The 13,220-nt window shown below is 44.1% G+C and overlaps 1 protein-coding gene across 2 annotated transcripts; it reads left to right on the top strand.

Moving 5' to 3' along the window:
* Positions 1-248: 248 nt before the first annotated feature.
* LOC119394699 (acanthoscurrin-2) lies at positions 249-13,220 on the top strand. Of its 2 annotated transcripts, XM_049415492.1 has the most exons (3): positions 249-308; positions 1,579-1,759; positions 12,604-13,220. In XM_049415492.1, the coding sequence occupies exons 1-3, from the start codon at positions 303-305 to the stop codon at positions 13,014-13,016; spliced, it is 600 nt and encodes a 199-aa protein (XP_049271449.1). In that variant the 5' UTR covers positions 249-302; the 3' UTR covers positions 13,017-13,220. The 2 variants fall into 2 exon arrangements, with proteins under 2 accessions (XP_049271449.1, XP_037517942.2); XM_037662014.2 differs by lacking the exons at positions 249-308; positions 1,579-1,759 and adding an exon at positions 10,802-11,022 and having other exon boundaries at positions 12,423-13,218.

A 13,220-nucleotide genomic window follows, 5' to 3' on the forward strand; every position in this document is an offset into this window, starting at 1 on the left:
GCACTTCTGCGAATGAAAAAATGGTGAAAGCTTCTAGTGCAACGGAGCTGAGAGAAAATGCTAGAAAGGGCGACAGCACTCCCTTTGCGGTTGCGTTTGTTGCCAATAACGATTGAAACACGTGGTGACCAGTCGTACTCCGATTCCAACTTCTTACTATTTTTAACCCTTTCCGTTCTCATTGAATGCGTATAAAAACGACGAAGCGCTGTAGCGCAGCAAATCAGTCGCCATTAACGAGCTGGTATACGAGTCCAGTACAGAAAGGTCTTTCCCTGTCTCGCTGCATCTCCTTTGGCAATATGAAGGTAAGCACAGAATCCGTCTTTCCATTCTATGCTTTCTCTGGAGAGCTTAAATCTGCCTAACTGGTAGGAGCTGATGCAGTCTGACCAATCGGCCAGGAAGGAAGGAGTTCTGCTTGATTTCACAGTAAGATCGCATGTTTACCTGTCGAATTCTAAGCAATTGTCTTAGAATTTTTCATTTGAACACATGAATTCGTTTCCACTTGCGCCATAACTTGAGTTTGCTTGTCAAGAGCAACAGAAAACAATAGCTTCCAACCTATTACTGGAGTATTGGCACTGTGTTTGCAAGTGGTTGATGACACTTGTATTGAAAATCACATACGTGTATGCCGAACGCACATGGGAGTGAGATCCTGTCAGGTCACACGACCTTCATCTCTTGCTTCTGTTTCTGTATAAGGAATAAATAAATTTCGAACTTCAAAGTTATTTTTTCTTGCTCTATCACAATACATTGACGTAATGTAAGTGATTGTTATGTTCTAATGTATTACGAATTGCAAAAAAAAAAATAATTTTTAGTTCATGGTGAAGTGATCATCACTCACTTTATGCCTCATAAACGGCCGACCCCTTCTTGTGATTTTTGTTCAACTTCTACGGTTAATTAAATTACAGCCCATCTCCAACTCCTATTCAATGCCTATTATCATTAGCAAAGCTTGTTATTGACTTACCATAAAAATGCAACCAGTGCGGCGCCCTCGAAATGATACGAAGTGCAGCGAAAAATGAAAGCGTGAGAGTCCACAAAGCGACAAAGTTCAGTGTTATACAACGTGGGCAGAGGGCGCCTTCATGTGGAGTGACCTAGAGTTACTGTAAATGCTACCTATGCGCATAGGTCCGGCTAGCAACCACGGCTGTGCGGGGAAGTACCACTCCGTGAACTTCGTGTTCTTGCCTGCACAGTAAATGCTTCCGCAAAATAAACAAATTTATATACTATAGTGACACAAAGCAGTTCATAGCTATGAGGCCATACGTGTAAATTGTATTGATTACTTTTGCGAACTTTTTCATGCTACCATGAGCTAAGAGGTCGTTAGTTAATTTTTATTTTAGCGTGCATAGACGCAGTAATTCAGGAAGTTAGCGACGGGACCGAATTAACGATATTGCTCCTTTAAAGTTGCCAGTTTTTTTTTTGCTTTTTGTTCTTGTGTGCCAATAACGACTGGTACCCACTGTGGGGGATTGTTCTTAAAATGTGTTGTATCATCACATGGTTGCCATAACATCTTTGTTTTTCTTCCTCAACGTACAGTTCTTCATTGTCAGTGCTATGCTCGCCCTCGTGGCTTGCACGACCTTCGCCGAAGAGGCCGCCAAGAAGGACGAGAAGAAGGAAGATAAGAAAGACGTGGAGGGACGCGGCGGCGTCCTGGGTGGCCTGGGTGGTTACGGTGCTGGAGTCGGTCCCGGTCTCGTGGGCGCTGGACTTGGAAGTCCTGGCCTGGTCGGTAGCGGAGTCGTAGGCAACCCTGGCCTAGTCGGAGCCGGACTTGGACACGGCGTTGGCCTGGGTCATGGAGTTGGCGGCGGCTTCCAGTCGGGATACGGTTCTACTGCCGGAGGACACCAGGCAGGCTTCCAGAAGGGTGCCGCGGGACACAACCAGGGATCCGGTGCCTTCGCTGGCGGTGCTTCCCACAGGAACGTCAACGCCTACAGCAACAACCAGGGCTACAACCACAACTCGGGTTTCTCCGCCAGTGACAGCAAGAGCTTCGGCACTGGCCGCCACCAGGGTTCCTCCGGTTTCCAGGGAGGCGCCGCCGGGCACCAAGCCGGATTCGGACAGTCCTCTTTCGGAAAGACGGCGGGAGTGGGCCACGCGGGCGTCGGTCTCCACGGCTAAAGAGGACACCATTTGTTCCGCACATCATCACAACATCGCTGATTCACTTTACGAGCGTGCACAGAAGCGAGTATGCTGTTACTAAGGTTTAGCATTTATCTCAAAGATTCCATCTAAAGAGAATCCGAGAACATAGCAGTTCATACATTGATTTCTGTTTCAATATTTATCAGCGATGTCATCCAAAGAATGAATAAAATGTTGTTATGAAAAGCTTCGTCTTTATTTCTTGCAGCTCGACGAACTGAAACGTACATTCGGCTTTTTTAGTTTCCTTTCGCCTTTGCAGGCTGCCAGACCAGACGCAACTTTGGGTAGCCTTCCTAGCTTTGTTTTCTGCTAATCTTGAAGAAAACGCAGCTGGTCCCAACTATGACCTGAACGACCACAAGATGTGCTTGTTGACGACGGCTTATGTTTCCAGATATCTGCTAAAATCTATGCATAACTGCATGTAGTAAATATAAAAAAAAGCACGTTCAGCAAGACCAAATGTTCTTGTTGAAATCGCGAGCATTTAATTCATTCAGGTAACGGTCTTACTTCTGCTAAATGATGGTTGCGCAGGGCTATAATTTTTACGTATTCGTGTTGACTACTGTTCATGACTATTGTATAGCTTGTGTGCCTTTTATCAATGCTGCCCAAGTGTCAAAACGTTTCATGGTTATTTACTTTGTTATATGTAAAATGCGCCTGAATTTTGGCCAGGTTGTGAATAATGACACACTCCATGTTAGAACTTTAGGACTGGGAATTAATACGCGTTGTGAGAACCAAGCCCCCAAAACATTGGCCGGAAGGTGGCATACAGGTACAGTACTCATGCATGGAAGCGCGAAAATTTTGGACTAAGTAATGCACGTACTTTTGTGTCCAGCGTCCAGAGTTTGTGTCATCTCGGCATAATATTCACTCGAACACTTACATGAGTGGACAGATTTGCTGCGACATGACGTGGTTATCAGGACCAATCGGTCATAGCAGTCATTATGCAAAAGAAAAAAGAAAAAAACAAGCGATGTCATGTTTCAGTTCGTGAGTACCGTACAGGGTGTCCCAGCTCTCGAGCACCAAGGTTTCAGCAATAAGTGATGAAAGTTTCGGCAATCAGTGATGAGAACGTTGTACGTATTGTTTCCAGTACACTGGAATAGCCGCCAGTAATATTTCAGTGAATGGCATTAAATTAGGCAAGTATAACAAATTTTGTAACTCTGGAACTTCTGCCCAAATTAACAAGGGATCAATGAGGCATCTGAAGGCACTTTTAAATGACAGTCTAACTGCGATAGTTTAAGCAATCTACTAATTCCGTGCTAAATTTTTCTGGCTGAGCAAGAGAGCCCCCGAAATATGAAAACTGCGACCCGTATCAGGAAGTAGCGCCTTCAAACGGGCTTACACTTAGGCAGCCAGAACAAAACAAAGCTCACAGAAATATAAAATTCCGCCAGATCCCGCAGATTGTGGGAGTCGATTTCATGCGAAGCAGTCAGCGACGAGCTGCCTATGCAGCATCTTTTTTTCTTTCAAACAAGCGTTACGAGATGGGTCGACGTCTTTGCGTATACTTTTTGTAGTTGTGCGCATATCGTGTTCTTACCAGGCACGTCGACTACACGTGCTCCTTAAGGGTAGCCAATGGTCAGATGTAACGTCGGTATTCACGTTATAACAGAGTACAGGCGTCAGTTTTGCCGAAGCGAAGTGCAGTGCATGCTACGATATGTATGTATACCATATGTATACCAAGATGGTGGTATGCTGGGCCAGTTGGTGGAACATATTGTGAAATGTATGAGCGGACAAACAGAGCATCTGTTCTGTCAACTTCTTCCCTTCTGTTCCTGCTGTTTGTCCGGTCATACAATTTACAACGTATGTGTGCCATTCGCCGGCGTATTCTTCCTGCGTCCAGCAACTATTGTCTATTGCTTCCGAGTCGTAGGAGTGTCTATGTAATATTATTGCATTGATATGAAAGCGGATAGAAAACACTACAGCCACAAAACGACTTTGACCTGACGTGACGCTTGCACGGGGTCTTTTTCCAAAGGATTTTCATGCGCAGGCCTGGCTCTGTGTTAGAACACGTGACGGCCACGCGGAATGCGTGGATTCGATTCCGGCTTCAACAGTGATTGTTATTCTTTGTGTCCATCGGAATGTTTCGTTCATCGACAATGCCGCAGATGCCCGCAGCGGTTTTTCTACGACATGGTTCCTTAACGCTATCGTGTCACGAATTCCAAAGTCTATTATCGCTGTTCCAGCGCTGATATAGCAGTTATGGCGCGTGCCCGCATTCCTTGGCCCGTGGTATGCGGGTATATGCTACACGTCACTGTGGGAAAGGGTTTCCTTATGCGCGCGACGGGCATGTCACGTTATTCATGTTATAGTCATCGTGTTCATCATACAGTCATGTCTTCCTATGCCAATTTAGGTATATACGAAGTTAAGCAGATGGCCACAAGGGCGCCCCGTTGTACGCGGCTTGATAGAAACGGTGAAAGGGCATTGGGTTTGCTAAGAAATGTTTCGCATTTGATAATGGTAATAATTGCAGCGGTTTTCTGTGCCAAAACCACGATATGATTATTAGGCATGCCCTTCACTCTTAATCTGGTTCCACATAAGGTCTAGCCAGTAGGCGGAACATTTCTTTTTTCAAAAAAGTTCGGCTTATTTAGGTGTAACAAGTGTCCCAGATGAAATTTAAAATATGCTGAACAGTGCTTCAGTTATTTTTCACTGGGTTGTATACGCAGCAGCGCTCCGCTTGTTTAGTACCTTGATCACAGTTCCAGTAAGTCTATCTAGTTATATACGTAGCCCTGTTCCACATACCATGTGGAACAATGCTTCGCATTCATTTACTGTAAATTTACCTATATTTGTGTTCCACAAAGACATGCTTGCGCAACGTTACAGTAAAACATCTGTTTTCAGTGTTCCTATCATATTATACTGAAAAATTACCCCTGAGTTGTCATTTCGGGTATACAGCAAACATATAAGAAAATTCAACGGTGATTTGTCGGATTGAAGTCTCACATCGGTTTAGTTATGTCAGACATATGTGTGACACTAAGCATGGTGTGCATAAATTAATGCCACGAGATGACCAGAAAGTAAGTCATTCCTATATTCAATGCGCTTAAAATGATAGTGTAAATTTTTTAGGTGTATCTGGAAACATCCATGTTGTCAGAGAGTGCTGAATAGTCCCAATGAAAGTATTTGAAAAGTCATGAAAAGGACCGCAGTAAAGGCTGCAGCATTCGCATTGCGCTGTCATGCTTAGGATTTGGTTTAGATCCATGCCTACATTGTTCTGTAACATAACAAATCGCAATCTTATACATTATAAGCGAGGATACAACTGCAATAGCTGATGCTATTGCTTTATATGAACACGATCTGAAAGCAGAAACTTATTTGTGAAGATTTCAACCCTACGAAATGCTACTCAAAGAACAATACTGCTAAGAAAGGCTGCTGCTATTCTAAAAGTAAAAGAAAGATGGGAGATACTTTTGAACACTTTATTCCACAGACCACTCTCTGAAGCATGGTTAGGTGCAAACAAGTACAGTACGTACAGACAATGAAAGGCCAACCTCAACACATAGAATAAACCGTAGTACAGAACTATACAGAATGAAATCTGTGTAGAAAGAAAATCAATACACTAGGAATAAACAGAAAACCACATTAAATAACAAATAAAACAGGTATTGACATGCAGTATTCAGTCTGATCAATAACTAGTTATGCACAATTGAGAAGTTCTCAGTATTCAATATAGAAAAACATCTTCATAAAAGGAGAACTGTCGCTGGACGTAAGATCCTCGTCATGATGTTGGAATAAATTTTGCAAGGGGGACTTCAATGGTACATCGTATACCCGGCTACCATTTTAAAGAACTATCCCATTGGGTATGACGTACATTCTATTCTCTTCATACAAACGCTTTCGCGCTTCGTAATGTTGAAATTAAAAACATCAAAGCCTTTTGCAGGCCATTTGTATGCAATAAATTTAAAGCACTTTTCACAACAACATTTACGACTGATCTTGAAGTTATGTGTTCGTCCGTAGGCAGCCGACACAAATCGGACGTCATGTCCTCATCACTACGCGTACGAATATTCGGTTTTAATCAAGGATCCATGTTTAAGCTTCCTGCAGAGCTTTCTTTGTGTTACAACGCACTATATTTACCCACTGTATACCCACATATACAGCCCACATGATTACTGAACTGGATGCGGAAAGTAGAAGAGTAGGTCTGAAAATAATATGCATAAAACTAAAGTAATGCGGAACAATCTTGGCAGAGAACAGCGCTTTGCGATAGGTGGCGAGACACCGGAAGTTGTAAAGGAGTACGTCTACTTAGGACAGGTAGTAACCGTGGAGCCGAACCATGAGAGTGTAATAACTAGAAGAATAAGGATGGGATGGGGCTCATTCGGCAAGCATTATCAAATAATGAATGGTAGTCTACCACTATCCCTCAAGAGGAAGGTATATAACAGCTGCATCTTACCGGTACTTACCTACGGAGCAGAAACCTGGAGACTTACAAAGAGGGTTCAACTTAAATTGAGGACGACGCAGCGAGCGATGGAAGGAAAATGATAGGTGTAACCTTAAGAGACAGGAAGAGAGCAGAGTGGATCAGGGAACAAACGGGGGTTAAGGATATCATAGTTGAAATCAAGAAGAAGAAATGGATATGGGCCGGGCACGTAGCACGTCGGCAGGATAACCGGTGGTCATTAAGGGTAATTGACTGGATTCCAAGAGATGTCAAACGCGTGAGGGGGAGACAGAAAATTAGGTGGGTAGATGAGATTAAGAAGTTTGTAGATATAACGTGGCAGCAGGAAGCACAGGACCGGGTTGATTGGCGGAACATGGGAGAGGCCTTTGCCCTGCAGTGGGCGTGACAGGCTGATGATGACGATATTAAGTCTGCACATGAGCGTCCTCTGAAAGTTGTGGAGGTCCATCGCATTCTTCATGGTGTGTCTTGCAGCGGCCAAGTGCAGAAAAAGTTGCCTTAGAAATGGCACAGCTACATTTCCTAATACAGGGATACTATTATTTGACACAGCAAAACGATGGAACTAATATCACGGAAAGCCAGTGTTTACACAGCTACCTGAGCCGTCGAGGCTCATGGAAGTAGCAGTTGATTCTAGTACAGGAGCTTCACTCGAGAGCTGCGTTGTCTTAGGCATGCGCACGAGGGGGAGGGGGGCATAGGGGGCCGCCCCCCCTAGTCACTCAAGAACGAGGGGGAGCAATATCTGTCCCATACTAGACCTCCTTAGTCAGCTAAAAGGGGGGGGGGGTGCAAAATCTGCCTCGTACATAGACTTAGTATGGGGGGGAGGGCGCTGCGATGAACATTCACCCCCCCACCCCCATGACGGGGAACCCTGCGCACGCCTACGTGCGTTGTCATGTGGTTCACTTGGTCCTTTGAGGAGCCTTCACCACAGCGTGTTGACGCCGGGAGGCTTGTTTGCATTGGCGATGTCAAGATCTGAAAATTGTAGGCAACATTCTACATCTTCAAGAAAAATACGAATAGAAACATTTCAACAATTACGTGTTAAATCAGCTAAGCTAAAAGGACCTTGACTTCTAATAATCACATCTCTTTCTAAATTGTGCTTAATCACGCAAGCTTGTAAAAGAGTGTTTAAAAACTTTGGATTACCTTTGTTGTACTTGTGATGCCCTTGCAGCTCCATTTGGCTAGAACCTAATAGAAAATATAATGTATGTGTATAGCACATTCTGATTAAAACATCCCCCCCCCCCCACACACACACGCAAACCAAATACAGACTCATCAATGCTGGACAGGATGCAACATACTTCAAATAATCAGAAATCTCTTACTACTGCGCATAAAAGTTGAGCCTCCAGTCTGGTGTTGCTATTTATTGCTAGCGATTACTAACGAAAACTCTTTCTAGAATTCTGGATCTTACAGGGTGCATCCCCCTTGTTCCAATTAAAAGCGATCAGCTTCATCTACATTTCACCCATAAACTGTAGGAGTGTGCAAATATTCTAAAATATCGAATAACGAAGTGAAATTTATTCTATCTGATTCGGTACTCGAAGAAAATACGGCACAGTCGAAATGCCGATTATGTTTCGAATACTTTAATAAGAACCGTCGTGAAAGCCCTAAACAAACAATAGGTTGGAATGGCGAGGGATCATTTTTCTTGTTTTAAGTATTGAATTACCAGCATGCGTGCAGCCCAAGCTTTTAAGAGAGTTTCGTAGCTACATCGATCAACGGATGAAGATGTTCTTGCTTAATAGTGGTGCCGAATCGAGTTTGTACTCAGTCCACTATCATCATCATGACATACTTGATGATGCTGAATCATGAAACAGTGTTATTTTAGGTCTCAGTTTTATTTTAAAGACTGGTGACAATGTACCACCTTAAATATTGAATTAAATGCTGTATTAAACCTACAGTTACAAAGTGTGTAGAAGGTTCCTATTACAGATTTATGCGAGCTTACCTCAGGTGGCATAAGTGTTGCACATTTTTTCGGTCGGAAGTAACGGTAAAGTTACATTGCTAATGTTTGTGAATGTTTGTTGCAAATAAATGTGGAATTTTAAGTCTGTATTGAAAATGAGTGTCTTACTATTCGAAAGTTATTCGAATACCATTAGACTTGTAATCGATTCGGTCCTAAAATTCGCTACTCGCACACCCCTGATAAATAGCAGCTCTACAATATAGTTCCAAGTGAGCTGGGTACCTCAAGGACAAGAACAAAACACAAGGCCCACTTATAAAGAGACAATGCCCAGGAAGGCGCTGATCTACGTAGGTTGAGATTTGATAAGGGCATATCAAATGAAATGTTCAAAATTCATGCAAATTACACATGCAGTTGAAGTTAAATGCAGTGTAGAAGACATGCAGCTTTACCTTTTGATAATTCACATATGTTCACATATACTACCATCCTTCGCATTTTACGAAGTTTTCCTCCATTTTTCTCAGCCATTAAAAATGGGTTGCAGAGGCGCAGGAAATGCGCCACACGCGAATGGGGAAGGGGTTTCATGAAGCACGCGACGGGCATGTTACGTTAATCATAATATGACTTGTGAGCCCTGTTCGTCATACATTGGTGTCCTGCGCTTCGGTAGTCGTGGGATGCCGCATCGTTGGGCCGTTCCCGACCCTGACGAACGCTAGAAAGATGAAGGACGCCGTGCTGCCCGAAAACAACCTTCCAGGGAAGACCGCAACCATAGGATGTTACACAATAAAACTCTACGCTTACGCATCACTTCGACAACTCTCAAAGGAGATTCTGCATAGTGATTTTTTTCAGGCTGACCCCACGAAAAAATTTATTTTCTTCATTATTTCTTTGATGCGCGCCAGCTGTAGGATTTTTTGGAACGCCAGCGTTACAGGTCAGTCAGTTCGAGCTTCACTTGAAAATTCGCTCCTTATTGACAACCACCTATTGCATCCATGTTGGACAACTTGACGTGGAATGTTGGCAACCTTCTTCGCGAGTCCCGATAACATATTGTATTGAAAAGTAAGCGCAGCGATTACTTGTGGTAAGGGCAATTGTATTATCATCTTAGCACTTGCCGCGTGAACAAGCTCTCTCGAAAGCATGTGCTTAGGCACGCTTCCAAGATTGAAATGCTGTAAGCGCTTAATAGAAAACATCCGCAGAAAAAAAAAGAAAACAGTCGCGCAAAAGTTCACTCCTTTCCCGCTAGTTGTAAACAAACGCACTATAGGTTAATTACTGCTGAGCTCAACGTACTACAGCTAATAACGTAATAACGTACTACACTGAAAATAATTGATAGAAACAAAAGCTGCATGCATGGCAGCAAGCGTGTGTAGTAAATTTATACGACTGTGTGAAAGAACCCTCCCACCAAAAGAAAACACCATTCAAAAGGTTAGCGAAATTACACACGTCTATGAAAGAGCCAACGTACAATCGCAAGACATTGGTTGCGCTTCATTCACATGCGCGACCATCGTAATATAGTAATGGTAATGCGCGCTGATTTGTTTGATGTTCAAGCTTCTCGAAAAGAAGAGCCCACAGAGAACTTGTCATCGGTAACTTGTCATCGGAACTTGTCACAGGTAACTTGCCATCGTCAATGCCGAAACACGGAGAAATAAACAAGCAATATAGTACCGCGCCCGTAGAGCCAGTGTAGCTGATTCTGAACTATGCGGAATGATGACGGCAAGAGAGAAAGTACGAACAGGCAGTTGCTATCCTTCCGAGACACTGTCCTGCGATATTTAATTCAACTCTGTGGAAATTTCGTGATGAAAACTGCGAATAAACGCGACAATAAGGCGACGCATTCACTGACGGGGTGCCGTTTCACTTTCCGGACTTCAAGGACGAAGGCACCGCTATCGCTGTTCAAGGCACGCATGATCGAAGGAAGGGCGTGACGAAAGACGAGAGTGAGATGGGTGGTTGCACTTCTGCGAAAGAAAGAACGGTGAAAGTTTCCAGTGCAACGGAGCTGAGAGGGAATGCTAGAAAGGGCGGCAGCTCTCTTTTCGCGGTTCGGTTTGTTGCCATTAACGAATGAAACACGTGGTGACCTGTCGTACTCCGGCGTCCAACTTTGTTGTTTTTAACCCCTTCCGTCGTCATTGAATGGGTATAAATAGGACGAAGCGGCGTAGCTCAGCAAATCAGTCGCCACCAACGAGCTGGTACACGAGTCCAATACAGAAAGGTCTTGTCCTTGTTTCGTTGTATCTCCTCTGCCAATATGAAGGTAAGCACACATTCTGTCTTGCGATTCTATGCTTTTTTTGGGGATCTTCACTCTGCCTAATTTGAAGAGGCCGATGAATTTGCAGAATTGGTCAGGAGGCAAGGAGTTCTGGTCGATTTCACAGTAAGATCGCGAGTTTAACTGACGAATTCGAAGTGATCGTCTTCGAATACTTCACTTGAACATGCGAATTGGTACCTAGTTAAGTCGAAACATGAGGTCATTCGTCAAGAGTAACAGAAAACAAACGCTTCCAACTTATCATTAGAGTCTTTGCGCTATATTTGTGCTAGTGGATAGCACTTCTTGCCCCATCCCAATACATAGGCGTAAGTGTTTGTTGTGTTCTAATGCATTACAAATTGCAAAAAAAAAAAGAAATGTTACCACTGCCTTCAAGCACCATTATTACTTTCTACACAGATTATTATGCTGTGCTTATCACCCATTTTATGCCTCATAAATAGCTGACCAATTCTTGTGCTTCTTGTTTGACTACTACGATGAATCAAATTACAGTCAAAGTTCAAAAGCACCTCTTTTTATAGAGACAGGCAAAATAGCAAATGGCATAAGCTGTCCTGTACGATGTCGTGTGAAATTGCACCCTTCATCTCTGAATTATGTTTACGCCAGAACGGGCAACAGCTTACGTACCCTGACGAGGATTAACTCCATATAGATAATCTTTTGTACTTTCGACATCATCGAGCTCAGCATTACTCAGGAATCAGCGTTTAAACTACTGTGCACAATTTTCTAAGAGCCGAGTTGCACCCCATTGTAGGAGTGGTGACCTGCATAGAACTCCTATAATCATTAGACAAGCCAGTTATTGAACTGCCACAAAAATGTAGAAACTCCGGCGCCTTTTCGTAATGATTGCAGGTGATATTAAAAAACAAAAAAAAATACAAAGCGTGAGTGCGCACAAAGCGAGACAGCTTGATGTTTTACAATTTGGGAATAGGGCGTGCTTATCTGGAGTGGTAAACTTCATGTCCTTGCATGCACAGTCAATGCAGTGTACAGTTTACTGCTCGTTGCTTCCGCAGAAAGTAAACAAATTTAGGTTGCACAATGGTGCGAAAGGAGTTCACAGCCTATGAGGCCATACATGTCAATTGTATCCATTGGTTTTCCGAACTTTTTCACGCTATCACGAGCTTAGAGATTGTTAGATATCGTGTTTTCGGAGTGGAAAGCTATAATTATTGAGGACGTTAGCGACGGTACACGACAGAATTAGCGATATCGCTCCTTTAAAGCTGCCAGTCTTTCTTTCTTATTTTCTTTTTTCCCAATAACGACTGGTATCCACTATGGGGGATTGCTGTTCAAGAGTGCCCTATCGTCACATGGTTACAAGAACGTCTTTGTTTTCTTTTCTCGACGTACAGTTCTTCATTGTCAGTGCTATGCTCGCCCTCGTGGCTTGCACGACCTTCGCCGAAGAAGCTGCCAAGAAGGACGAGAAGAAGGAAGATAAGAAAGACGTGGAGGGACGCGGAGGCGTCCTGGGAGGCCTGGGTGGTTACGGCGCTGGAGTCGGTCCCGGTCTCGTGGGCACTGGACTTGGAGGACCTGGCCTTGTCGGTGGCGGAGTCGTTGGCAACCCTGGCCTTGTCGGAGCCGGACTTGGACATGGCGTCGGCTTAGGTCATGGAGTTGGCGGCGGCTTCCAGTCGGGGTACGGTTCTGCTGCCGGAGGACACCAGGCAGGCTTCCAGAAGGGCGCCGCAGGACACAACCAGGGATCTGGTGCCTTCGCTGGCGGTTCTTCTCACAGGAACGTGAATGCCTACAGCAACAACCAGGGCTACAACCACAACTCGGGCTTCTCCGCCAGTGACAGCAAGAGCTTCGGCACTGGCCACCAGCAAGGTTCCTCCGGTTTCCAGGGCGGCGCCGCTGGTCACCAGGCCGGATTTGGACAATCCTCTTTCGGAAAGGCGGCGGGAGTTGGCCACGCTGGTGTCGGTCTCCATGGCTAAATATAACATTATTTATTAGGAAGAAGGTCATAACAATGTCGTCGTTGATTCACATTACGGGCGCACGCAGAAGCGAATATGCTGTTAGTAATGGTTCGTTTTAATCGACAACACTCTGTCTTAAGAAAACCTGAGCACACAGCAGTTGATACGTTTGTTCATGTTTCATTATTTTGCAGCTATGTCATCCAAAGAATGAATAAA

This window comes from Rhipicephalus sanguineus, chromosome 1 (assembly GCF_013339695.2).
Source record: "Rhipicephalus sanguineus isolate Rsan-2018 chromosome 1, BIME_Rsan_1.4, whole genome shotgun sequence".
In the NCBI taxonomy this organism is placed as follows: domain Eukaryota; kingdom Metazoa; phylum Arthropoda; class Arachnida; order Ixodida; family Ixodidae; genus Rhipicephalus; species Rhipicephalus sanguineus.

What these genes read in the sequence shown, in the direction of transcription:
- LOC119394699 (XM_049415492.1), top strand. An exon ending in CGTGGGCGCTGGACTTGGAA is followed by an intron (nt 1,760 to 12,603) that starts GTCCTGGCCTGG and finishes CTGGACTTGGAG; the next exon opens with GACCTGGCCTTGTCGGTGGC.